This window comes from Oryctolagus cuniculus, chromosome 7 (genome assembly GCF_051225735.1).
Source record: "Oryctolagus cuniculus isolate XC-2025 breed Fujian yellow rabbit chromosome 7, ASM5122573v1, whole genome shotgun sequence".
Lineage (NCBI taxonomy): Eukaryota > Metazoa > Chordata > Mammalia > Lagomorpha > Leporidae > Oryctolagus > Oryctolagus cuniculus.
The window spans coordinates 145,226,900-145,254,080 of NC_142873.1; the positions used below are offsets into that span (position 1 = coordinate 145,226,900).

A 27,181-nucleotide genomic window follows, 5' to 3' on the forward strand; every position below is an offset into this window, starting at 1 on the left:
GGAGGAGTGCCAGCTGTCTGGTCACCTGTGAGGGAGGTCCCAGTCCGCGCAGAGCCTCCCAGCCTGAGCCACCTCCGCTTCCCTAGTGCCCGGCGTGGCCTGGCACCAGCACTTGAGTAAAGAATAGGTTTCTTCGTTCTGTGCCACGGGCTTGAGAACAGTAGAGAGGAGCTTCCCTAGGCCCTGGGGAAGCTGCCCAGCCTTGCTGAGACCCCAGCTTTGTTTTCTGCAGAATGGGCACGATTCCTGTCCCACAGGGTGGCTGGGGGCAGAGGTGGTGGGAGCCCAGTCCCGGCACGGTGCAGCGTCCTCACGTTCCTGCTCTTGGCTGGCTGCCCGTGCCGGCAGGAGCTATAAACCATCTCGGCTCTGGGTCTCCAGGGCACCGCTTGACGTTTTGTAGGGCCTGGGAAAGCCCCGAGGATTGACCCGATGGCATCGGGGATGGGGAGGCCTCGTTAGAGCGTCCCCTGCTGGTTGGAGATAGAAGCTGTCATCCACCCGCCCCCGGGCTGCCTTTCGCTTCGATTCTGCCTTCTAAGGCATCCGGTGGGGCTGACTCCAGGGCAGGGCCAGGGAGACTGCGGGGGAGGCTAAGTGGCTGCAGCTGTCCTCTGGCCTTGGCCGCTGCCTTCTGGCCCGTACCTGCCTGAACTCTGCTCTAGAACTCCCAGCGTCCCCGCTTCCCTCCGGGGCAGCACAGGTTTCTGGGGTAAGGTACCGTTGGCCAGTCTCCCCTACTTCTGCCCAGCTTTCCTGATCCCCTATGGTGCCAGGGAGAGGGAAACATGGGCAGTGAGTAAGTGAAGAAGGTTATGAGGAAGGGAGGCACCAGGGGACTTCTGTCCTAACATGGGCAGACAAGGGTAGTCAGGGAACACTTCCTGGAGGAGGAGGCAGGCAGAAGAATATGGTGAGCCGGCTCCGCGGCTCAATAGACTAATCCTCTGCCTGCGGCGCCGGCACACCAGGTTCTAGTCCCAGTCGGGGCGCTGGATTCTGTTCCAGTTGCCCCTCTTCCAGGCCAGCTCTCTGCTGTGGCCAGGGAGTGCAGTGGAGGATGGCCCAAGTGCTTGGGCCCTGCACCTGCATGGGAGACCAGGAGAAGCACCTGGCTCCTGCCTTCGGATCAACGCAATGCACCAGCTGCAGCGCACTGGCCGCAGCGGCCATTAGAGGGTGAACCAACAGCAAAAGGAAGACGTTTCTCTCTCTCTCTCTCACTGTCCACTCTGCCTGTCAAAAAATAAAAAATAAAAAAAGAAGGATATGGTGACAACCATACACAGTGTGGGTGGAGGAGAGACAGGAATGGTGTTCTGGAGAGAGGAACTAGAGTAGTAGAAGAGGATATGGGCCATCTGCAGCCATTTGACAAGGATAAGACGTGAGTTGACAATGGGAAGAGTGGAAACAGGAAGTGAGAGTCAGGTGACTGATGAAATGCTGAAAGTTTATAGACTTTTTGAAAACATTTTAAAATTTATTTTCATTTTATTTGAAAGGCAGAGAGAAATCTTCCATCTGCTGGTTTACTCCCCAAACTCCCACAAGAGCCAGAGTTGGGCCAGGGTCTGCCACACAGGTGGCAGGAACCCAAGTGCTGGAGCCGTTATCTCCTGCCTCCGACACGTTAGCGTGGAGCTGGGATTGGAAGTGGAGGAGCCAAGACTTGAACCAGGTGCTGTGATGTAGGCTGCAGGCCTCTCGGGTGGTATCCGCTGCTGTGCCGCGTGTCTGCCCTTGAACGCTTGGACTTTATTCTCTACAGCAGAGGAGCCCTGGGCCTAGTGTGACCCAGCCATCAGCGGTGCAGCAGCCGGCCGAACGCTGGCGCTACTGGGGCAGCTTCCAAGACTGGGGGGCTTTTTGGCAACAGAGGTGACCTCCGGGCAGGGGAAGTTGGGGGAGTGTGCATGGTAGCTTTATGCCTGCTCCTGGCCCAGGGTGGAGACATGTTTTGAGTGAACCCCGGGTGCTTGGCACTGTGCCAGGTTCAGGGCCTGCCTGCTGGCTGGGGGGGGGGGGTGAGCCTTGACTTCAGCTGTGCTGGCACTGCCTGAGGGACGGGGGGCTTAGGCGTGGGAGGAATATTCTCCTTCTTCCCAAGGATCCGGGGATAAGAGCAGAAACCTGGCCAGATAGGTAATTACGGGGAATCGTGGGCCGCGTACCAGCTCCGTATTTTCTTTCTTTCTTAAGTTCATTTTATTTATTTGAAAGGCAGAGTTAGTGAGAAGGAAAGAGAGAGAGAGAGAGATCTTCTATCTGCTGATTCACTGTCCCGGTGGCCACAATGGCCAGGGCAGGGCCAGGCTGAAGGCAGGATCCCAGAACTCCATCCAGGTCTCCCATGTGGGTGGCAGGGACCCGAGCATTTGGGCCATCCTCTGCTGCTTCCCCAGGTGCATTAGCAGGGAGCTGGATCAGAAGTGGAGCAGCTGGGACTCGAACTGGTGACATAGGGGATGCTGGCATCACAGGCAGTGGCTTAATCCAGTGCTCCACAATGGCCCCCCAACTCTGTATTTTCAAACCAGCAGATGTTTATTGAGCACCTACTGTGTCCTGAGCCTTGGGCATAAAGTCATAAGCAGATATGGGATCTGCCTAAACAGGCGAGAAACGGGAGGAGAGAGAGCTCTGTCCTCAAGCAAAGGGTCCCAGCCTCTTGACCAAGCCCACCCGGGGTGTCATGTACCGCACAAGCCAGATGCGCAGGTCTTCCCCACCCACCTCCCCGTGCAGAAACACAACCAGCTGCTGGGCATCGTGGCATAAAGGGTTAAGCCGCTGCTTGGATACTTGCCTCACAGATCCGGGTCCCAGCTGCTCTGCTTCCCAGCTAGTTCCCTGCCGCTGTGCACCCTGGGAGGCAGCAGCAGGTGGCCAAGTGCTTGGGCCCCAGCCACCCACGTGGGGAGACCTGCGTGGAGTTTTCGGCTCCTGGTTTGCCTTGGCCCAGCTGGGGCTGTTGCAGCCATTTAAGGAGTAAACCAGTGGGTAGGAGATCTCTCTCTTACTCTGCCTTTCAAATAATTAAATAAATGTTAAAAAACAAAAACCCTAGTAACTCATAGGGAACTCTGGGCACTGCGGCCAGACCTGGCATTGACAGAGGCCTTCTCTGGTGGGGATTTTTGGTGCCTCCCCGCCGTGGGTTCTCCAGTGGGTCCCCAGGGGGACCACAGAGGAGCTTGACCCCTCCTCCATCCAGGACCCCACCTGGGCACGCGGCTGGTGGGTCTTTCCAGCAGAGGGCTGCGTGGGTGCCTTGGTGGGAGAGCGGTGGGGGAGGAAAACTTGAATTTCAGAACTGCAGGGTCTGATGGGAGGGAGGCAGACTGGCTCCGTCCGGTTCTCTGTGACTTTGGGCAAGGCCTTTCCCCACCCCTAAGCCTCCCTCCATTGCTGGCACCCTCTTTAAAGGAGGTGGGATTGGGCTAGGAAGGGGGTGGCAGGGGACCTGCCTGACTGCTGGTGACCCCTCTGAGCCCCGGCTCGACCGTCCCGTGCTCAGCGGGAAGCTCGCTGTGATTGCAGAGGCGCCTGCCGCCCCCAGGTCTGGGACTGGAGGTGGCGCGCGCTCTGCAGGTTTGCAGACTCTGGGGCTCATTATCCCGAGTTCCTTCCTGCGCCGAGTCTCCCGCGCTTCCTTCTGTCGCCTGAGCCACTTCTCCACCCGCCAGCCAGCCGCCTTCTGCCGCAGTCCCGGCCATCTTCCCCCAGACAGCACTGACTGTCGCACTGTTGTTCCTCACGGAGCTCCAGTGGGCCTCCCTGAACTCGGGCCTGGAAAGACATTGCCTCGGGTTCAGGTGTAGGTCATGCCCTTAGCTGCCTGGCGCCTGGGTAATCAGTTTATAATTCCTGCCTTCTGGAGGCAAAGCCAACTGCTGCCTTCTAGTGTTTTGTGACGGTGACACAAGGTGGCCTGTGTATGTCCTTGGTCGTTGCTAGTTCACAGGCCGGGAAGCGGACACCGGAGAGTTAACAGAGGGGCCTTCTGAGCGCAAGCCCGGGCACCCCTGGCCAGTGCTGCCCTGGTCCCCAGCCCTTCCCCAGCCTCCCGCACGGCTCCCCCCACCCAGGAAAGCCCATGGCCTCCCGTTCTCTCGTCCTGCGCAGGTTTCCACGTGATCCCCACCATCTCCAGCATCGTCCCGGAGAGCTGCCTGCTGATTGTGGTGGGGCTGCTGGTGGGGGGCCTGATCAAGGGCGTGGGCGAGAAGCCGCCCTTCCTGCAGTCGGAGGTCTTTTTCCTCTTCCTGCTGCCGCCCATCATCCTGGACGCCGGCTACTTCCTGCCGCTGCGGCAGTTCACCGAGAACCTGGGCACCATCCTCATCTTCGCCGTGGTGGGCACGCTGTGGAACGCCTTCTTCCTGGGCGGCCTCATGTACGCCGTGTGCCTGGTGGGCGGCGAGCAGATCAACAACATCGGGCTGCTGGACAACCTGCTGTTCGGCAGCATCATCTCGGCCGTGGACCCCGTGGCCGTGCTGGCCGTCTTCGAGGAGATCCACATCAATGAGCTGCTGCACATCCTGGTCTTCGGCGAGTCCCTGCTCAACGACGCCGTCACTGTGGTGAGGGCCGCTGGGAACGCTCCGCTCCGAGTCCCCGCGGTGCTCTGAGCCATGTGTCGGCCCCATGTGGCAGAGGAGGAGAAGAGGCCCAAAGAAGCCACTTGCCGGGGAGGGGGGACCAGGACGGGAGCCAGCCTGTGTCTGAGGCCGTGCGCCCCCTGCTGGGCGTGCACTTGGACCTTGGACAAGTGACTTGACCCTCTGCCCGTTTCCTCTTTTGAGACCCCTTCGTCTGGGAGGAGCCTTTCTATTGCCTCTGCTTTATGTTAGAGCTCACTCTGTGTAGAGTTCTGGGATGGAGATTCTAGAAGGGACCCTCGTCTCCCAGACCTCCAGGAGGTAGAATAGGTTGGCCTGCATCAGTCACCTTAAGCAGGTGGCTCTCTTGCTGTGGCCGCTGTCAGCCAGCAAGGCCAGATCCCCAGACCCCACAGAGCCCAGCAGAAGTGACACCCAGTGTCTGTGTGACCCTAGGCAGGTGCCGCTACCTCTCTGGGCTTTACCACCTTTGACACCTGAGAAATGGCAGAGCGTTAGTGCTTCCTGCCCAGGGCCTAACAGGGACAGATGCCCCGACGCAGGGTCCACGTGTGGCACTGGATGTGTAGCACGTGCCCTTCCTCTCTGTTGGTTTCCCAGGAAACAGATAAGTGTATGTGCACGCTCACATCGCATTGTGAAAACACCTCTGTTGTCCTCCTGCGCCAGACCCCTCAGAGAGCAGCTACACACACAGGGAAACACAGGGACATGCATGCGTGCACGGTGCACGCTCGCACACGGACCACCTCCCCACCCCCCAGCCTCTCGGGAAGCAGTGCTCACGGTAGACGTCCGTGTTCAGTTGCCGGCCGCCAGGCTTCCTCTGCTTGCCTCCCCCGCCCCACTGGGGCTAGGCAGGCCTCCATGCTAGCCTCTTCTGGAGCCAGCTCTTGGCCAGCGTCTCCAGTTTCCCCATCTGTGACACAGGGATGGCAGCGCCCAGAGTTGCACTCAGGTCTGGGGAGCCAGTGGATGCCAGAGACAAAAGCCTCTCCCATGGGATCTGGGTGTTGGGGTTCAGGTTGGCACCCCATGGAGCAATGGGCATGGTTGTGTGGAGTGGGTCACTCAGCTCCAACTTCTTAGGACCCACAACTGTGTCTCCCAAAGACGACAGCGACAGCCCGTACTCAGTGCTGCTTTTTATGGATTTATTTGTTTATTTTCTCTGTTTGAAAGGCAAACAGACAGATGGACAGAGCTCCTCCATCCAGTGGTTTGCTCCCCAAATGCCTGCAACAGCCAGGGCTGGGCCTGGCCAACACCAGAGCTAGGAATTCAGTCCAGTCTCCCACCTGGGTGGTAGGGACTCGAGCCATCACCTGCTGCCCCCCGGGGTGCACATTAGCAGGAGCTGGAATCAGGAGCGGAGCTGGAACTTGAACCCAAGCGTGCTGATGTGGGGTGCAGGCACTCCAGGCAGCATTTTAACAGCTAGGCCAAATGCCTGCCCCCGCATGCCTGCTTTCTGAACGTGTTTTGCCTTATCTAGCCTGCATAGTAACTCCACATGATTAGCAGTTGGGGAAACTGAGGCACTGAGTGGCTACCTTAGCTGATGAGTGATGTAGCTTGGACTCACATCCACAGACTAAATCTAGCGCGCAGACACTAACCACTGTACTACACCGCCTGTAGTTCCAAAAGCACAGTACCAGGCCAGAAAGGAAGACCGTGCCTTCTATACCCTCAGCCCCTACCGGCCCACATGATGGCCTCTGAGGACCCCTGGCTCCCCCCAGGCTGGGAGAGAGTTTCCGTGTCCAGGCCCGAGAGCTTGCCCGCTGACACAGCTCTCCACCACTGGAGCCCCCTGGCCTCGCAGATGGCCGTGGGCCAGGCGGCACCAGGGCCTGGCCAGCGCTCGGCGTCTCCCCTTCCCGCTCAGCCCCATTGTCCAGACAGCAAAGCCGAGGACGACCCCTGAGCTGCCTGGCCTCGGGCCCGTGCCCTGTATGCTGCTCCCCTTGCCCCGTCCCCACGCTCCTGGGCACTGCCCAGGTCCTGGCGCTCTGGAGGGCTCCCCTCCCCCTGAGGTTGGCAACGCCCCAGTTCTTTGCTGGGAGAGCTGTTAGGACTCACCTAGGTAGACCAGGCAGCCAGAGTGCTGGCCGCTAGGAGGTTTGGAGCTGAGCCTGCTGATGGGGTCTCAGCCCCTGGCCTCAGGGGCACAGGTTCTGCTGCCCAGGGCTGGGCCCTCTGGTCTGTGTTCAGCACTCGGAGCCTCAGCTTGGCAAGGCAGTGGGCAGCCTTGGCCCACCTATCCCGACGGGTTGGCGAGTGTCCACCAGGGTAAAGACTGTGCAGGGGCCTGACGGCTCCCAAAGTGTCACAATCCATCTGATGGTAGTGTCACAGTGACCCAGGAGACAGGAAGCCCTAGAGGGCCTCCGGCTGTATGCAGCACCTAAACTTGGCTGTTCACTGCAGCCACCTGTAGAGATTTCTGGGCTCCACCTAGAGAGTCCAGGTTGGGTATGGCCCGGCCATGTGTGTTTCCATAAGGTTTTGGAGGTTAAGAAATCCTGTCCATTGTCTGAACTTCCGCACTTCCTGCCACAGATGGGCGTGGTTCGGGCAGGGTCCTAGCAGTACCAGTAACAGCCAGCACTGCCTCGGGCACAGTTCTGAGGGCTTTATCCTTGTTTACTAACTTAATCCTCGCAGCAGCCTATACAGCAGGCCTTATCATTATCCCCATTTGATAGATGGGCAGACTGGGGCACAGGGAGCGGCAGGGCTGGGGTTCCGGGCCAAGCGATAGGGTTTGTGCCCTGTAGCTGCATGGACGCCCTCTGACCCCGGCTGTGGATCTGAGCACCTGCTTGGCGCCACACATTCTCTTGCCGCTGGGCTCCATGGAGGAGACGGGATCAGCCTGGGGGGACCCCAGGGAGCCGCAGGGCCAAGGCTCTGCCTCCCACCCACAGCCGGCACGCCCTCCCCAGGTGCTGTATCACCTCTTTGAGGAGTTTGCCAACTACGACCACGTGGGCATCGTGGACATCGTCCTGGGCTTCCTGAGCTTCTTCGTGGTGGCCCTGGGCGGGGTGTTCGTGGGCGTGGTCTACGGGGTCATCGCAGCCTTCACCTCCCGATTCACCGCCCACATCCGCGTCATCGAGCCGCTCTTCGTCTTCCTCTACAGCTACATGGCCTACCTGTCGGCCGAGCTCTTCCACCTGTCGGGCATCATGGCGTGAGTGGGGTGCAGCAGGCTGTGGGCTGGCCCGGGACCCCAGGGCGCAGGAGGCTGGGACCCAAGGTGCCCCAGGAAGCCACTGAGCCTCGAGCCGGGGAGTCAGCCCTGCGGCTTCGTCCCTTTCCGGGTCTCAGAGGGAGGCCTGCAGGTAGAGCCGGATGCCGCTTCCAGTGAGCCCCGCAGGCGCTCGGGGCTTCCAGTGAGGAGAGCGGAGGTCCTGAGGCCGCACGGGGTCTCGAGTGGGAGGCTGGGCGTGCGGGGCCGTGGGTGCAGCGTGTTCCCGGCTGCAGTGCAGGGGCCCGGTTCCCTGCGGGGAGCCCCCTGCGTCACTGAGCCAGGGAGGCACGGGGCAGGCGGGCGACTTTCTTCCTCCAAGAGTCAGACGTTGAACACGCAGGGTGCCCGTGCCTGTGGGACGGAGGCAGGACTGGGGGAGACCAGGGGTCAGCCGGTGGGGTGGGGGGGCGGGAGGCCCCGCCCACCAGAGCCCCGCGCTCCCGGCCCGCAGACTCATCGCCTCGGGAGTGGTGATGCGGCCCTACGTGGAGGCGAACATCTCGCACAAGTCGCACACCACCATCAAGTACTTCCTGAAGATGTGGAGCAGCGTCAGCGAGACCCTCATCTTCATCTTCCTCGGCGTCTCCACCGTGGCCGGCTCCCACCACTGGAATTGGACCTTCGTCATCAGCACCCTGCTCTTCTGCCTCATCGCCCGCGTGCTGGGTGAGCGCGTGCGCATGCTTGTGTGTGGAGGGGTGGGGGGCGTGCTGTGGGGTGGCCCTGTGATGTGTGCGGTGTGTTGTGCACAGGGGCCCCAGGGTGCTGAGGGTGTGGTGCGTGGGGCTGCGTGTGTGTGTGTGTGTGTGTGTGTGCGCGCGCGCGGTTGTGAGAGGGCTCGGCACGCCTATCTGCAGCTCAGGCGCGGTGCTGGCCCCTGAGGGGCGGGCAGCGCATGCTCACTGCGAATCTACGGTCTCGGGATGGGTCGTGGTGTGCGGGAGTGCGCAGGGGAGACCCTCTGACTCTGAGTCTGTTGGCTCCCTGAGCGGGGCACAAGGCCTCTGGAACCTAGGTCTGTGATGTTGAGCCGAATGTGGGTCACCACGGCCCAGGGGCCAGAAGCTGTGTGCAGCCCCTGACGCCCCGCCCTTCCCCGACTCCACGCCAGCCGGGGCTGCGGGAGGGACCAGCCTCAGGCCCCGGGTTCATGCACATGTGCGGGGTGCACCTCCTCTCTGGGGCTGGGTTGCCTCCCATTCTGATGATGAGCAGACCTTGGCCCTGTGTTGTGGGGTGTCACGTTCACTTGGTGCACTTTTAATTTTTTTTTAAAGATTTATTTATTTATTGAGAATCAGAGTTACAGAGAGGGAGAGACAAAGAGAGGTCCTCCCTCCCTGGCTCACGCCCCAGATGGCTGCAACAGCCGGAGCTGGGCTGATCCGAAGCCAGGTCCAGGAGGCTCCTCCATATCCCACATGTGGGTGCAGGGGCCCAAGCACTTGGGCTGTCCTCCGCTGCTCTCCCAGGCCATTAGCAGGGAGCTGGATCAGAAGAGGAGCAGCCAGGACTCGAACCAGTGCCCAGCACTGCAGGCAGAGGCTTAACCCACTACACCACAGCACCGGCCCCCACCTTTTAAGATTTATTTTATTTGAAAGGCAGAATTACAGATAGAGAGAAAGATCTTCCATCCACTGGTTCACTCCCCAAATGGCCACAATGGCCAGGGCTGGGCCAGACTGAAGCCAGGCACTTCGTCTGGGTTTCCCATATGGAGCAGGGCTGCAAGTCCTTGGACCATCTCCCACTGCTTTCCCAGGAGCATTAGCAGGGAGCTGGAACCAGAGCAGAGCAGCTGGGGCTCGAGCCAGTGCTCCGAAGTGGGATGCCGGCACCACTGCCATTGGCTAGACCTGCTGCGCCACAACGATGGCCCCACCTGGTGAACTGTTTAATATGATTCTTTGCGTTTTTAATAATGTTCTGGAACTTTTTTTTTTTTTTTTTTTGACAGGCAGAGTGGACAGTGAGAGAGAGTGACAGAGAGAAAGGTCTTCCTTTGCCGTTGGTTCACCCTCCAATGGCCGCCGCGGCCGGCACACCGCGCTGATCCGATGGCAGGAGCCAGGTGCTTCTCCTGGTCTCCCATGGGGTGCAGGGCCCAAGGACTTGGGCCATCCTCCACTGCACTGCCGGGCCACAGCAGAGAGCTGGCCTGGAAGAGGGGCAACCGGGACAGAATCCGGCGCCCCAACCGGGACTAGAACCCGGTGTGCCAGCGCCACAAGGCGGAGGATTAGCCTAGTGAGCCACGGCGCCGGCCTGTTCTGGAACTTTTTAGTAATGGGAAAGCAGAGAGCAGCTGGTGGTACCCCACGTCCCCATCACATTTAGCAAGTACCAGGCTGTCCCGGTCATGATCCATCTTACCCCCTTTCCTTCCTGACCTCCGGCTGCTGGAGACCTTGGCCACATCTCCACAGCTTGTCTAGGTGGTGGTGCTGGGGGGGCTTCAGGACCCACCCAGCTCTTGGATTGAGGGGTTCACATCGCCTCTGGCCAAGTGACCAGGGAATGGGTGAGCTGGGCGGGTTTGGCAGTTGGGGCTTCTGGGTATTCAGAGAAGTCGCTGCTGCGGAGCCAGAGGGTGGGGGCAGCCTGACCCCTCGCTGCCCTCCCTGGCAGGTGTGCTGGGCCTGACCTGGTTCATCAACAAGTTCCGCATAGTGAAGCTGACGCCCAAGGACCAGTTCATCATCGCCTACGGCGGCCTGCGGGGCGCCATCGCCTTCTCGCTGGGCTACCTCCTGGACAAGAAGCACTTCCCCATGTGCGACCTGTTCCTCACCGCCATCATCACCGTCATCTTCTTCACCGTCTTTGTGCAGGTGCTGGCCCAGGGCAGAGCAGGCCCTGGCCCTGGAGCCCCGAGATTCGCCAGGGGGCCGTGCATGGGTTCTGGGGCTCAGCCCTCCCTCTCGCTCACTTCCTGACCTGGGACGAGCCGCACCCCCTTTCTGGGGAGCCCCGAGTGAGAATCGTGATAATGAGTGGACAGTAACCAGAACACTGTCCAACTTGATTAGGAAGCTGGGTGGCATTGAGCAAGATGGATACGGTCAGTGGGCCCAGGATCTGCTTTGCCACCAGCTCATGGTAGGGCGAGTGGTAAGCCTCTTAGGATGTGATGTGTTCTGCGTCTGTGACACATGAGGGTCTGGGGAGGTCTCCAAGCGAGGCTGGAGGAGGCCTGGACCCACCCTCACTCTGCTGCCGTGTCTGTGGCCCTGGGAGTGACTCTGGGTCTCAGGTCCTGGAAGTGAGGGCACTGGGCCAATGAAGGCAGGAGTCCTCCCCCGTGTGGCCCAGTGATTTCTGTCCTCAACGATCCCAGCTTTGCTGACACACACACGCACACCTATACACTCAACATTGTTCCTTCTCAGTGGTCCCAGCTTAGCTGACACACACACACATGCACACACACACATACATACATGCACACACACATGCACACTCATACACTGCTCCTTCTCAGTGGTCCCAGCTTAGCTGACACACACACTCACTCACACTTATACACTGCTCCTTCTCAGTGATCCCGGCTTAGCCGAGACACACATGCACACGTATACACTCGATACACTGCTCCTTCTCAATCCCAGCTTAGCTGAGACACACACACACGCATGCACACACATGCACACTCGTATACTGCTCCTTCTCAGTGGTCCCGGCTTGGCTGAGACACACACAACATATACATATGCACATATATACATACATGCACACACACACTCTGCTCCTTCTCAGTGGTCCCGGCTTGGCTGAGACACACACAACATATACATATGCACATATATACATACATGCACACACACACTCTGCTCCTTCTCAGTGGTCCCGGCTTTGCTGAGGCACAGACACACATACACACATATACACATACACACACATATACACATACATACACACATCTATACATACCCCCATATACACACATACCCACATATGTGCACACACATATGCACGCATACACACATGCACACCTGCTCCTCGTGGTCCCCATGCAGGTACTGAAGCCCAGCGGGGCCGTGGTAGCCGCTCTAGCTGACCTGGCCCTCGGACCTGGGGCACGTGAGGAGCACTCTGGCTGGGCTGCCTCCTCTTTCCTGGTCTTTCTCTCTTTCCTGGGCGCTAATCCTTGCAAAGCCCTAGATGGGACGCAGCTGGGAGAGGTCTCCTGTGGCTCAGCTTTTCACCTTGACTTTGCAGTTGTGTGTGCTGAGCTTTTCACTGAAGGCGGCACTGGGTGGGAACCTCCTGGAGCCAGCTTGCCTGGGTGTCAGTCTGGGCTCTGCTACTTCCTGTAGGACCTTAGAAGGTCCTGAGCCTCGGTTTCCTCATCTGTGAAATGGGGACATTGAACCCTTCCTGGGGTTGTTGTGGGTACTGGAAGTCTAGCAGAACGTAACTGGGCCTGTCATTTGGCCAGTGTGCCGTCACAGCAGCTGCCCGAGTGATTCCCAGGTGCTCCAGGCACCGCCGTGGAGGGGCAGAGACAGGCGGTTCTCCCTGACTTCCTTGGGGTCGTGGGCCCACACTTGGACCCACGCCACGTGACCTGTGTGGGAGTCACTGGCTGGTTGGGCTGTCAGACCTCTGCCTGTGTCTTCCTGAAGAAGCAGGCTTTAAGGACCTGCCTTTAGGTGCAGGGAGAGAGGTCAGGGACTCCCTTTGGTCCCTGGGGCCACCTTGGGGAGGCGGGAGGAGGCCCAAGCCAGGAGAGTCTGACAGCCACCTGTGCCCCCAGGGCATGACCATCCGGCCCCTGGTGGACCTGCTGGCCGTGAAGAAAAAGCAGGAAACAAAGCGCTCCATCAACGAGGAGATCCACACGCAGGTACTGAAGCCGCGGGGCCTTAGCCGCGGGCGCGGGGGCGCAGCTAGGCCTCGCCTCTGTGTCTCCTGCTGGGCCGACCCTCCACCCTGAGGTGGCCTTCAGGGCCTGGCCCTAGGGAAGGTGTGGTGTGGGCAGCTGGGAGCCTGAGGAAGGGACCTCGTGCCATTTTTCTCTAATTGGAGCTCATCCCAGCCCTGGAGCACAGGTGGCTTCAGAGAAAGGGACCTCAACCAAGCTGCGGGGGTGGCAGCTTTTAAGATGCCCAGGGTCAGGATCCCTCGGCTCCAGGATGTGTGTGGTGCGGGCGCCCCCTTCTGGCCACTTCTGGAACTATGGGGCTGGGCAGAGCAGAGCCGCAGCTGGGGTGGGAGGGGGCCGCTGTCAAGGTCTCGGTCGGGCAGGAGCCCAGTAGTGAGGCTTGACCTGGCCCTGGGCCCGTTTCAGTTCCTGGACCACCTTCTGACAGGCATCGAGGACATCTGTGGCCACTACGGCCACCACCATTGGAAAGACAAGTAGGTGGCAGGCCTGGTGGGCCGGCGGGCAGGGAGGGGTGGGGAGGGTCTCCCGGGGCCCAGGCGTCTCCCCACGCCTGGGATCTGCCTCCATCCTGCTCTTTCCTCCTGCTGCCAGGCTCAACCGGTTTAACAAGAAGTACGTGAAGAAGTGTCTGATCGCGGGCGAGCGCTCCAAGGAGCCCCAGCTCATCGCCTTCTACCACAAGATGGAGATGAAGCAGGCCATCGAGCTGGTGGAGAGTGGGGGCATGGGCAAGATCCCCTCGGCCGTCTCCACCGTCTCCATGCAGTGAGTGCCCCGGCCCCCGGCCCCGCGGGCCCTGCAGGGGCGCGGGAGTTCTCCTGGGCACCCACCCTGTGCCCTGTTCCCCCAGGAACATCCACCCCAAGGCCCTGCCTGCCGAGCGCATCCTGCCGGCGCTGTCCAAGGACAAGGAGGAGGAGATCCGCAAAATCCTGAGGAACAACCTGCAGAAGACCCGGCAGCGGGTGAGGCCCCTCCCACACTGCGTGACCCCACCCCCGTCCCCGCCCCCGACCCGGGCCCGCCCTGACCGCCGCCCTCCCTCCCTCCCGCAGCTGCGCTCCTACAACAGACACACGCTGGTGGCCGACCCCTACGAGGAGGCCTGGAACCAGATGCTGCTGCGGAGACAGAAGGCCCGGCAGCTGGAGCAGAAGGTGCGTCCTGGCCTGGAGCCCCCCGCCTTTCTCTGGGCGCCCGGTTCTTCCTCGTGCACGCCTACCCCCCACCACGCTGCACTGACTGCTCTGAGGACAGGCGCTCAGGCTGCCCCGCTGGGCGCCGCCACTCACCTGGAAGCCCCAGCCCAGAGCAGGTTCTGGAAGGCCGCCTGCTGCATCTGCCCACTGGAGCCACGGAGGCCAGGGTGGGCCCCTGCTCCAGCCTCCGATGTCTGGGCTGGGAGAGTGTGTCCGTGTCTCTGTACACCCCCTCCTCCAGGGAAAAGACAAAGGCCTGCCTGGGGGCTGCGAGTTCCGAAAGCGGCGCGGCCTCTGAGGCCCAGGCCCTCCCCCTGCGGAGCCCCTGAGCACCCTGGTCCGGGAGAACGTGGGAGCGGAGCCCAGGGAGAGGGGACGCGGGCAGAGGGGGCCCGGGCAGAAGGCAGGATGCGTGTGCAGGTCCCTGGAGGCAGAACGCAGCCTGTGCCAGAAGCCGAGCGGTTCAGCTTTGGAGGAGGCTGGCTGATGGCGTAGGGGTTGGGTGTGGAGAGCCGCAGGGGTCCTAAGCAGGGGGGTGGCGGCAGGGGGAGCAGGGTCTGGGCCAGGGCGTGGCAGGGGAGGCGGGATGGGTTTCAGGAGCACAGCGGGGGTGGGGGGGGTGCACAGACTCAGCCCCCTGCCTTAGGGCTTAGAGAGGAGGAGGAGGCGGCAGGGGTTGTGCAGGCTTCGGGCGGCAGTGGGAAGGCACAGGCTTGGAGGGGAGGAGTGGAGCCCCATGTCCACCTGTGCGGTGTGACACCTGGGGCCATCCAGGGCCCTGTGGTCTGGAGCCTGGGAAGCCGGAGGCAGGGCCATGTGGGAGTGGCCCAGGCTGCCTGGCTTGCTGAGGGCCCCCACCCTGAAGTGCCCGAAGGTGCCACACAGGCCCCAGAGGACAAGCACCCTGATGCCCCCTGCAGGAGAGGCTGTGCGGCTCACCCTGCCTGCTCTCTCTGTCAGATTAACAACTACCTGACTGTGCCGGCGCACAAGCTGGACTCGCCTACCATGTCCCGGGCCCGCATCGGCTCAGGTAAGAGTGTCCCGCGCCGAGCCGGGAGCTGTTTCTGCACCAGGGACGGCGCTTGCAAAAGAGGGCAGGGCGGCCCTGCTGGTGTCCCTTGGGGAAAGGTGCAATGGAGGCAGGGGCCTGTGCCAGCGCCCCCAGCACAGGCAGGCTCAGGGAGGAGCCCCTGGGCCTGGGAGAGGAGCTGCGGGGGGAGGGCCAAGAAGCCCCCCCCGCGGGGGTGGCTGCACTCAGGAGGGGCTCAGAGTGGCTGGCCTGGGCTGAGGGGGCTTCTGGAGGTGGGGTGGGTGCTGGTCAGGGCCTGGGGCGGGACCCAGCTCCGCCCCCTCTCGGTCCCCAGACCCGCTGGCCTATGAGCCGAAGGCAGACTTGCCGGTCATCACCATCGACCCGGCGTCCCCGCAATCACCCGAGTCTGTGGACCTGGTCAACGAGGAGCTCAAGGGCAAGGTCCTGGGGCTGAGCCGGGAGCCGAGGGTGGCCGAGGAGGCGGCGGAGGAGGACGAGGACGGGGGCATCGTGATGCGGCCCAAGGAGCCCTCGTCCCCCGGCACGGACGACGTCTTCAGCCCCGCGCCCAGCGACAGCCCCAGCTCCCAGAGGATGCAGCGCTGTCTCAGCGACCCCGGCCCGCACCCCGAGCCCGGGGAGGGGGAGCCTTTCATCCCCAAAGGGCAGTAGCGCAGCGCACCTGCCGCCAGACTCTCCCGCCACAGCAGGGGCTCCTGGGGGAGCTGGGGTGCCGGCCCCGCCCCGCCCCCACCGCATGGCAGCTGGGCCCAAGCGCCCACCGCAGCACGGCTTCCCCCTGCCTCCTGGGAAGCGGCCTCCGCCCGGCGGAGCTGCCTTCCCCATCGTCTGGCTGGGGCGGTCTGGCTCCCTCCAGGGGTCGGGGCCCCTGCCCCCACTCCATCGCCCCCTCACTCAGACCAAGCTTCCTTTCTAACCAAAGACCTCTGGCTCCAGACGGGGAGGGGGCCGAGGGAGCCTGGGCCCAGGGGAGGCAGCAGGGGTACCAGGTGTGCGCCCGGAGCAGGGCCAGGCGGCCCGCGAGGGTCTCTGCCCCGAGCTGCTGTGCCGGAGCCGAGACGTTTCTGGCGGTGAGGAGACTCCACTGCGCCCCTACAGGGCCAGGCGCTGAGCTGTTCAGGGTTTTGCTTCTCTGCACTTCCGAGGACGATTCTGTCCACACAGAGGGCGCTCCTGGGTTTAAACCGTTTTTGAAGCCCTTGGCTCCACGGACATCTGCCCCTCTGGCTCCCTCCCTCAGCCTGTGCAGAGAACCAGTGGCCTCTCCCAGGTCGTCCTCTGCTGTTGTCCGAGGCTCTGATTTCAGGAAGGGGCCCCACCCCGATCATGGGCCTCCGGGGCCTGACTCGCTTCCTGTGGGACTGTCTTTCCGACCTGCCCCACCGCTGGGTTGGCCCTGGAGCCCCGACCTCGCGTTCACCGCAGCCTGCTTGCTGTGGAGCCCGGTCCTCAGGGAGAAGGCCCCGCGGATCTCCCGCTGCAGCCAGGGCTGCCGGGCTGGGCAGGGACCTGGGCCCCCAGAGACACACACTCCCCCCATCACTGTCACCATGGCCAGGCCCGGGCCTGTCGGTGTCGGTCCCCCCCCCAGGACACTCCCCCTCCCAGGATCGTGCAATAGTCAGTGTCCCACCTCCCAGTGCACTGGGCCGCAGGCGCCAAGCCCACCTGCCCATCTCCTGTCCCGTGGGCAGCAGTGCCTGTGCCAGGGTGACGTCGACAACCATGTACAAAGCCACCGCAGCTGCTGCCGCTCTGCCGCCTGTACAGAAGAAACCGAATCTTTTTCATATTCTAATAAATCTATGTGAGTTTTTGATAGACTCGAGAGCTGTCTCCTGGGAGCCTGAGCTGCCTCACTCAGAGGCCGGTACAGAGAAGCGCTTGGTGACCATTGGCTGCTGCTGTGGCTACCACTGTGTGCCTGGCAGGGGAGGTGCAGCAGTGAGCAAAGCACCATGCACCTGCCACCGACTGGTGTCGAACACCTGATAGGTGAAAGGTCAGGGGGCGTGTCGAGGAAGGCTTTGATGGATGTGGGGGACCCTGCGGGAGGACTCAGGCCTGAGCCAGGGCAACCAGGTAGAGAAGATCTCAGAAGGTTCCCAGTACGCTAGTTGGGATCTGAGAAAAGGCTATGGCCGGGTCACAGTGACGGCAGGGGAGACAAGGGGGCTTGTGGCTAAGGTTTGAGTCTATAGTAAAGGCAGTGGGTGGTCGTTGAAGCTCTGTGTTCTCACCTGTGCAGTGGGCACAGTGACCCCTGGCTGCAAGATGCTCAAGTGTGTTATCAGGCCCAGTTCAGCAGAATGCATTTCCAGGAGCTGACCACCAGAGGGCAGTGGGGGTCCTGCGCACACCCCAGCCGTCCAGAAAAGCAACTCCTTTGCCCCGCCTGAGACCTGAGTGTGGAAGTGGTTTGACTCAGAAGCCCTGCAGGAGGGTAGCACACCGTGTATTCTGGAATGAAAGGGTGGCCCAGCAGGCGATGGGTGTGAAAGAGTGTGAAAGAGAAAGGTTACCTGCAGAGGTGCGGGCACCTATGAGGGACAGATCCCTGTGAGGCTCCCCCCCCCCCCGGAAGCCGCCACCACCCCTGCACCTGAACAGGCAAGGGGGGGGGGGGGGCTCGGCGTGGCTGCAGCTGTAGATGGCAGAACCAGCCCTGCCCCAGCGAGAGCCTGAGAGCAATGTTCTAAGAGCTCTGGCCCAGCCCTAACAAAGCCCGAGGGGCCAGCTGCCTGAGCAACATCCCAAGGGAGGGCCACACCCAGCAGCTGCCCCGTGGATGGGCAGAGAGGGGCCGTCCAGGCAGAGCCGTTCTGCCCTGGTCTTTCCCATGCATAGCTCGCGTCCCTCCTGCGTCATCGTTTGGGGTGATGAAAGGTTTTGGAAATAGATTGTGCCATTGATCGTGCCAGCAGTGTAAATGTAGCAGATGCCAGGGAATTGTCCGTTCTCGTGTGTTTGATTTTGTGCTATGTGCATTTCACCTTCAGTTGTTTTGTTTTGTTTTTAATGAGAGAAAAGGTAACTCCTCATCTCCAATGTCAACACCAGTGCCCTAACTTAAACTGCAGTCATCAGCAGGGCTCTTTAAATAAGACAGCAGAGGGCGCAAGTGACAATGACAGAAAACCGCTACAGGGTTGGGCTTCGGCACAGCCTTAGAATGCGCCCTGGGACACCACATTCACTATCCGAGTGCCTGGTTCAAGTCTCAGCTCTGCACCTGAGTCCGGCTTCCTGCTAATGCAGACGCTGGGAGGCAGCAGGTGACGGCGCAAGTCATTGGGTCCCTGCCACCCGTGTTGAAGACTCAGGTGGAGCTCCAGGCTCTTGCTTAGGCTTGGCTGAGCCCTGGCTATTGTGAGCACTTGGGGAGTGAACCAGCGGCTGGAAGATCTTTCTCTGTCTCTCTGTGACTCAGGTGAACAAAAATTCAATGTTTTAAAAAAAGAAGGCTGCCGTAGCCCCTCCTCTGTGGCAGGTTGGGTCAGCGGGCTTGGCGTGCTCCCTCTGCCCCTCCGTGTTCCTCTCACCGTCTGCTGGCCCCTCAGCTGACTGGGGGCTTTTCTGCTGGGTGACCTCAACTGTTATTGCTGTGCAGAAGTTGGCGTGCTCGGATTCTGCTCAAGTCACTCCTGGATGTGGGGGAACAGGAAGTCACCCAGTGAATCGCCTGGATGCCAGCTGTAGGCTCCGTGCCCGCCCTGCAGAGTGTAGCAGGCGCTGACTTTTCTGCCTTTTCCAAACCAGTCGCCCTCTCTGGTACAGTTGGTCCCTCCCCCACCCCACCCCACCTTTTGGTTAAGCAATGGAGCACGCTACTTCTGACTTAAATTTATTTATTTATGAGAGAGGCAGAGATCTCCCATCCCTGGTTCACTCCCAAAGTGCACTCAAAAGCCAGGACTCAGTTAAGCCTCCCACACCGGTGGCAGAGATCCGAACACTCCAGCCGCCATCTGCTGCCTCCCAGGCTGTGCGTCAGCAGGAGCCAGAATGGGGGCGCAGGCACTCGGATGTGGAAGGCAGGCCCCCCAAGTGGCAGCAAGTGCTGCTTCAAGTCTAAAGGAACTGTACCTGTGCGTCTCTGGGGTGACCACACACAGCTGAAAGAGCGGCGAGGAGGCTGAAGGCAGAAAGTGCGCAGGGGGGTTTTGGAATAAGTAAGAGGGGCCACTCCGCGTCCACGCCTGGGTCCCTGGGCATTCTGGCTCCCAGAGCAATGGCACCAAGTGCTGTCCTCTGCGTGGAAGCCATGTGCTGCCTTCTGCCCATCAGCAGCCCGGCTGTGGGGTCTTGTCTCCAGCTCACCCTGCGACACAGCTCACTCCAGTCTGCTGCTCTTGGTGGCAGACACCGTGTAAGACCAGGGCATTCCCTGGGTGCCCAGTGCCGGGTCCTTCACCGTAAAGGGAAGGGTGCTGGGCAGTGGGTGGCACGGCAGGGCGCTGGCAGAAGCGCCGCAGGCAGGAAAGGCAGGTCCAGGGCAGGATTGTGTGTTTGGTGCCGCAAGGTCACAGGGCAGCTCTGCAGTCCTCATTCTATGGTGGAAGCCCTGGTGTGTTCAGCTGGCCGCCTGGGGTGGGCGGCTCAAAGGCTTCGGCCTCAGGAGCCGTCTCCACTCCCAGAAGTGACCGAGGGGCCCAGACTGTTTCTGTGGGTTATGTCTCCATCTTTTTAAATAGTTATTTTTATTTATTTGAAAGTGTGTCAGAGCTTCCATCCACTGGTTCATTCCCCAGGTGACTGCAACACCCAGGCTGAAGCCAGGACCCAGGAACTCCATCCAGGTCTCCCATGTGTGTGGCAGGGGCCCAGGCACTTGGACCATCATCTGTTGCTTCCCAGGGAGCTGGGACTCAAATGGCTGCTCCAGTGTGTGATGCTGGAGCCACAGGCGTCGGCTTAACCACTATGCCACAATGCTGGCCCCGTATCTGTCCATTTTATTGGGTTAGAAATTAAAGCATTAAAATATAATGTATGTTAGACTAATAAACCCATTACATGTTAAGATAGCTTTTTTTTTAAGATTTATTTATTTACTTGAAACTCAGAGTTACACAGAGAGAGGAGAGGCGGGGGAGGGGGGAGTCTTCCATCTGCTGGTTCACTCTCCAGATGGCTGCAACGGCCAGAGCTGTGCCAATCCGAAGCCAGGGGCTTCCTCCGGGTCTCCCACATGGGGTGCAGGGGCCCAAGGACCTGGGCCATCTTCTACTGCTTTCCCAGGCCATAGCAGAGAGCTGGATCGAAAGTGGAGCAGCCGGGGCTCAAACTGGCACCCATATGGGATGCCGGCACTGCAGGTGGCAGCTTTACCCGCTATGCCACAGCGCTGGCCCCAATAGATAACTTTTTAAACAGTGAATAATAAGTTCAAAACAAGGGTTGAGAAGAACAGCATTATTTGATTTCTTGCAAATCTTTCCAGACACCTAGGAGATACCTAAGGGCTGTATGGCACAGCGGGTTATCGAACTACTCTGCTTCTAATCCAGCTCCCTGCTAGTGTGCCTGGGAAAGCAGCAGAAGGTGGCCCAACTACTTGGGCCCCTGCACCCATATGGGAGACCCAAAGGGAGCTCTTGGCTCCTGTCTTCAGCCTGGCTCAGCCCTGGCTGTTGCAGCTATTGAGGGAGTGAACCAGCGGATGGAAGATCTCTCTGCCACCTCACCCTATTGTTTTACCTTTTAAATAAAGAAAGAAAGAAAAAACGAAAGACAGCTAGAAATCTTCAACAGTCCATCTGTTGTACATTTGGGTAACCTCTGGAAAATCCCACTGTTAAAAAAAATAAAGTGGCCAGCACCGTGGCTCACTAGGCTAATCCTCTGCCTTGCGGCGCTGGCACACCGGGTTCTAGTCCCGGTCGGGGCGCAAGATTCTGTCCCGGTTGCCCCTCTTCCAGGCCAGCTCTCTGCTGTGGCCAGGGAGTGCAGTGGAGGATGGCCCAAGTGCTTGGGCCCTGTACCCACATGGGAGACCAGGAGAAGCACCTGGCTCCTGCCATCGGACACGGTGTGCTGGCCGCAGCGCGCCGGCCACGGCGGCCATTGGAGGGTGAACCAACGACAAAAGGAAGACCTTTCTCTCTGTCTCTCTCACTGTCCACTCTGCCTGTCAAAAAATAAAAAAACTAAATAAATAAAGTGAAAAAGGCAAATGTCTTAGTGTCAAGGTGAAAATAGATTTGACCTCACTGCACTGAGAGTCCTGGGGACCCCAGGGAACGGTGCTGTTTAGGGAGCTCAGCCTGGTCTTCGGTCAGCAGCCTGAGCACCCAGTGCCCGTGGCCAGGTCACGCTCGTGTGTGAGCCCGGGTGTGTTTTCTGTGGCTGTTGTAATGGATTGCTGTGGTCTTAGTGGCCTACAGTGAGGACAGTCCTGGAAGAAGTCTGCACTGGGGCTCCCCGGGCTGAAACCCAGGAGCCCGTGTGCCTTCCTGCCTGGGGCTCGGGAGAGAGTCACTCTCCCGCCCTTGCCAGCTCCAAGGCCGGCCGTGGCCGGTCCAGGACGCCGCCTCCCTCTTGCACAATTAATGACCCGTGTGATGCCGCTGCGGCCACCCCGATGATTGAGGATAATGAGGATGTGTCCATGAAGGTTGCTGATGCGCAACCTTGATCCTGCCTGCGAGCTTATTTCACCCTCTGTTGTAGAACGGGTGATGGATTCCCCGGTCCCAAGGATTAGGACATGGACATTTTGGGGAGCTTTGGGTCTGCATGCATGGCCCCTCTGTCTGCGAGTCTGCTGAGCCAGGGACAGCCGCCATCCACAGGAGGAGTCATCTTGTCCACCTGATTCTCCCCAGCTGCGACAGCGGATGCCCTCGGAGCATTTGCCTGGGTTAAAAATAGCGGCACCACCTGTGCCTGCCGGAGTGGGCCGTCCACCTCTCTCCGTTGCGCGGTTTTTGAGTCTCCGACCAGCCAGCTCCCTTGTCGGCTGGTGTGTGGGGCTGTTCCGCAGGCCAGCTCCCCTTCACTGAAAAGTGGGTGGTCCACGTGGCCAGAGGCTCTGCCTGCTGAGGGGTTCTCTCCCGGACACACCTGTGCGTGGCTGTGCTGTCACAGCAAGCTGGCTCTGTGCCTTTTCCTCTGTGTGACTGCCTGTGGCAACTACACCAAGTGTGGCTGAGGGAGAAGCCGTGAAGGGATGAGAGTAGGTTCCATGGGGGTGGGAGGGCTTTAAGCCACCGCTGGTGATGCTGTCCTCATTGTAGGAGCACCTGTCTGAGTCCCACCTGCTCTGTTTTCAATCCAGCTCCCTGCTCCTGTGCCTGGCCCCTGCCACCCACATGGGAGACCTGGATGGAGTTCCAGGCTCCTGGCTTCAGCCTGGCCCAGACTTGGCTGTTGTAGCCATTTGGGGAATGAACCAGTAAATGGAAGACTCTCTCTCTCTCTCACTCTCTCTCTCTCTCTCTCTCTCATCACGCTGCCTTTCAAATAAATTTTAAGAAAAAAAAAAAAGGTACCATGGGATTTTGTTTGTTTGAAAGACACATAAAGATATAGAGCAAAAGCCCATTCAGTCCCCAAATGCCTGCGATGGCTGGGACAAGGCCAGGTGGAAGCCAGGAGCTGGGGACTCAATCCAGGTCTCCTCTGTGGGTGGCAGGAACCCACACGTGAGCCATCACCGCTGCCTCTGAGGTCTGCATTGGCAGGAAGCTGGAGTCAGGAGCCTTAGCTTGGGATCAAACCCAGGCTCTCCGATGAGAGATGTGGGCATCTTAACCAGACCGAGCCAGTAGGCCACGTGCCTGCCACCGCTGTGGGGATTTGGACGACCTGCTCCTGCAATTTCCTTGTGCCCCTGGACTTGCTCAGGCCTGATCTCACGTGTGCTATTTAATAGTAGAAAGCTACTGCACGGGTCCAGTTGTAAATGAGGTGGACTGGACAGTACCCAGTTCTGGCTGCAAGAGCTGCGTGGTGCCCTACACTCTGAGTGTACCACGTTCAGCTGTGAGCCGGGGGTGCTTTTAAGTGAAGGGCAGTTATGGGCCTGACTTACAGCAAAACCTGAAGGGTGTGTCGTTTGGCCGTGACTCTCCTGTGGGAGCTTGTTCATACCGGATCTTTCTCTGCCAGTCATTTCCGCGCCCTAATGTTCATGTCACAGGGAAGTTAGCCCTGCAGCCTGCACCTGCCTCAGGCCTCACCTCAAATGCACAGTCTTGTGGGTGGGCACAGGCCTAGTGGTTAAGCCGCTCTGACTCCAGGGTCCTGCTAACGAGGCCCCGCGAGACCATGGTGATGGCCCCGGTAGCTGGGTTCCTGCCACCACGTGGGAGACCGGATTGAGTTCCCAGCTTTCAACCAGCCCTGGAGGTTGCAGGCTTTGAGGGAGTGAACCAGCAGATACAGCTCCCTCTGTGTCTATCTCTCCACCTCTCAGATAAAGAAATTAAAGGTGAGAGATGGAGTCTTAGCCCAAGCCAGGTGTTTGGCCTGCAGCCCATGACAGGGTACCTGGGGGGAGAGACCTGGATTCTGCTCCCAGCTCTGGCCTGGCCCAGCCCTAGCTGTTGCGGGCATTCGGGGAATGAACCAGCAGTTGGAAGCTCTCTCTGCTCAGATCAATCAATAAGGAAATACTTCATAAATTTGAAAACAATTTCTAGTCTTCAGGGTTTCCCAGTCGGTGGCAATGCGGGCAGTGTGGTCTCCAGGACGCAGCCTGGGGAATCCAGAGCCCGTCAAAGATTCTGCCTCTTCATAGTAGCTCTGGAATGTCTCTCATTGTGTTTATTTATCTTTTTCATTTATTTGGAAGAGAGACACAGAGATCGCCATCCACTAGTTCACTCTCCAAATGCCTGCACCAGCTGGGGCTGCACCAGGAGCCAGAACTGGGAGCGCCATCCAGGTCTCCCAGGGGAGTAGCAGGCAGGAACCCAACTAGTTGGGCCATCAGCATTAGCGGGGAACTGGCCTCAGGAGTGGGGCTGGGGCTCAGATGCGGGCCCTCCCGCATGGGATGCAGGCGTCCCAGGCGATGTCTCAGCCGTTGTGCCGAGTGCCCACCCCTCGTCTCTTGTTCTAGAGGAGATATCCTGACATTCCTGGGTCCCCTGGAAACTCCACTGGCATGGCACAGCCCTGGCTGTCTGTGGGACACCCTCCTATGGCAGACTGCCTTGGTCACAGCGTCCCGCTCACGGGCCCGATGACTGCCATGGCATTGAGATAGTGGGCCCAAGTTAGTGTTGGAAATGAGTCGTGCTGTTTCGTGGCCCAGCAGACTGCACTTTGACGGCCCATAGGGCCCTCAGGTCACTGTCCCTGCTAACCCAGAGCCAACGATCCCTGACCATCTTTACTTAGTGGAACCGGAGAGAGAACAGTGGAGATAAAAGGTTCCGCAGCAGCCCGGGAGGCCTTGTTCAAGGCCACGGCTGCTAGGTGAGGTGGGCTGGGTCAGCAGGGGCTGGCTCCGCCCCTGCAGCTCTGGGGATCCTGCAGTTAGCACACAGGGTTGATCCCGGGGCCCCACGGCACCCACGCAGGCCGGGACTCTGTCACTGTCACTGAAGCCCACCTAACGCTGAATCCTTAGGGATGGTCATCAGCTCACAGCCAGCGTTTTCCTCCTTCTCAAGTAGAGCTCGGTTCCTGCTGGAGGGACATTCACAGGCTGTGCCTAGGACCCGGTCACTGAGCCCTTCCTCCAGGGGACCTGGATTCCCACAGGTCAAATGGCCTGGGGACTCCGGAGAAGGCTGTGAACCCCCATAAGGAAAACTTGAACCAGGTTTCTGCCCTACGGACCTCGTACAGTTTTCCTACTTATTCACATAAGAGCTGGGGTGGGGGCCTCCCACCTGCCGCCACGATCCAGGAGCCTTCACCCCAACCCAGCCGGGCCAGCGCCCCCACGGCCACTGCTCCCCTGGCCTTTGTTCTAAAAAGTCCTGCTCTGAAGCCCAAAGCCACCACCTGGCCCCACCCCTGAAGGGACTCATTCCCACTGAGCCAGACCCCGGTGGGCGTGTCCTGCACCATGTCCAGTCTGGAGAGGAAAACCAGCACGGAGCCCCGGGCATGGTGAAGGGGGTGGGGCAGAGAGGCCGCTCCCGCAGCCCCGTCCCTCAGCCTTCCTCCTGGTGGGGCCCACGCCTCGGCTCCTTGTGTCGCTGTTGGCCATGGTTGAGTCCATTTCCAAGTGGCCAGCTCAGGCCTGTAGAGCCATCCCAGGTGCCCAAGCCCCAGTCCTGAGCGTGCACAGCCACATCCATAAATACGCTCTGATGGCACCGTGCCTGTACAAGAGGGCAAGATTCTGAGACTTCCCCCATGCTCCTCCTGGGGCAGGCCCTGGCCCCGTGGCAATGGGAGGGATGGGTGGGGGTCCCCCTGGGAGGAGGCACTGAAAGGGGTTGATGCTGGGAAAGTCTATGTTCTTGAACTGAAGGTGGGGGAGGGGCTGCCTTCACCAGGGAAGGCTCGGGGGCTCCGATGTTCCAAGTTCCATCGGGATGCTCCCCTCCCATGCCTGGGGCCTCCCTTCCTGCTTCCCCAGGGGCCTCCGCTGGCATGAGAGATTGCAGGGGTGCATGCTCAGCTGGCACCTCTTTGAGCAGTGGCACCTGGCCCGGTGGCCGGCAGAGATCAAGGACCCCTTCAGAGCCACGTGGAGACTTTCTCAACCTCCACCCTTGAACTGAGCCGGGAACGCCACCTGTCCTGCTCTTTGTGTGCGTTTCCAGGGTGACCAGCCGCACCGTCAGAAGCCCATGCCACAGTCTGTCACTCGCCCTGCGTCACTGTTGTCACCATAGAGACCACTCAAAGACTCAGCTTCTCACCCCTGCGCTAGGCCAGCGCTGGTGACACAGAGCGGAGCTGCGAGGCCCCTGCAGCGGCTGTGGTGCCGTCACGGAGGGGGCTGGTGCCCAGGCGGGGGGCTATTTCCTAGTGCTGCCCTGGTCCCTGTGACCACGGCTGCAGCTGGGGAGGAGCGAGATGGGCCCCTCCCGGGAGGGTTTGCGAAGGGCTCCGACCCCGTGGTGGCAGAGGCAGGAGAAGCAGCAAAGCCCAGAGGTGCTCAGGGCCAGCAGCAGCAGCGAGGGAGGGGCTGGGGGACCCCAAGAGCCACAGCCTTGGAAAGGGCAGCCTCAGGGGTCCAGGGCGGAGTGGGGAGCAGTGAAGGGGCCTGGCAGTGAGAACCTGGGGCTCCACGCCTGTGTTACAGATAAGGAAACTGAGGCCAGGCTGCCTGCACGCAATCCAGCAAATGGCCCAGAGCAACTGCCCTGCATGTGTGTGTGGGGTGCCCTGCATGTGTGTGTGGGGGTACACATATACGTGCTGTGTGTGTGTGAGTACGCTGTGTGCGGGGTGTAGCTGGTTGTGGTATGAGGTGGGGTGTGTGTGGTTGTGTGTGTAGTGGGAGTGTGTATGGGTGTGTGTGTATGTATGGGTGTTTGTTGGGGTGTGTGTAGCTCTGTGAGGCCTGTGCACACGAATTTGGTAGGGGGAAGAACAGGCCTGCCTGCAGCAGAGGGAGACGCCCCCGCTCTGGGTCTGTGGCCGGCCTTCCTGATGTCTGTGGCATGCAGGCCAGGAGAGGCCCAGGTGAGAGGCAGGAGCACACCCCGCCTGGGCACTGTGGACAGTGGGACCAGGGAGTGGCTGCAGGAGGCAGGGCCGGGGAACCTGAGCCGGGGCCGCAGTCCCAGGCCAGGGCAACCACGTGAGGGCTGCAGCCAGGCGGGGCGGCCTGACTGCAGGAGTTGTTCCCTATCCCTCGTCTCAGAGTCTCCCACACTGCACACGCCCACCGGGGAGGTCAGGGAGGCTCCAAAGACAGGCGGCCAGAGACGAACGTGCTCACAGGACTGACGTGGGTAAAGGCTGGCCTGGTGTGCGCCACACAGGACACCACAGCAGGTCCCACGGAGCTTCAGTGGCGCCACAAGGCCACACTTGGCTGCCTTGGGACCGTCCGCTGGAGCAGGCAGTGCTGGGCATGGGTTGGGGTCTCCTCTGCCCTGGCTCCTGTAGGAGAGATTGTACCTAGGGAGCAAGGGGCATGGAAGGCCCTCAGTTAGCCAAACGGCTCCCATGCAGGCTTCCTCCACCTGTGGCCCCTGAGCGGCAGAAGGGGGTCTCTTCAAT

At 60.4% G+C, this 27,181-nt stretch overlaps 1 protein-coding gene across 1 annotated transcript in view; it reads left to right on the plus strand.

Moving 5' to 3' along the window:
- The window catches only part of SLC9A1 (solute carrier family 9 member A1), a gene marked incomplete at its 5' end in the record, with an annotated part of 55,615 nt that extends 38,756 nt beyond the window's left edge, over positions 1 to 16,859 (plus strand). Inside the window, 11 exon segments of the mRNA NM_001101721.1 lie at positions 4,129 to 4,589; positions 7,580 to 7,830; positions 8,342 to 8,559; positions 10,525 to 10,727; positions 12,653 to 12,742; positions 13,187 to 13,257; positions 13,376 to 13,549; positions 13,635 to 13,749; positions 13,840 to 13,941; positions 14,944 to 15,016; positions 15,351 to 16,859. Coding sequence (NP_001095191.1) covers positions 4,129 to 4,589; positions 7,580 to 7,830; positions 8,342 to 8,559; positions 10,525 to 10,727; positions 12,653 to 12,742; positions 13,187 to 13,257; positions 13,376 to 13,549; positions 13,635 to 13,749; positions 13,840 to 13,941; positions 14,944 to 15,016; positions 15,351 to 15,691 — 2,099 coding nt within the window. The 3' untranslated portion in view covers positions 15,692 to 16,859.
- Positions 16,860 to 27,181: the final 10,322 nt, after the last annotated feature.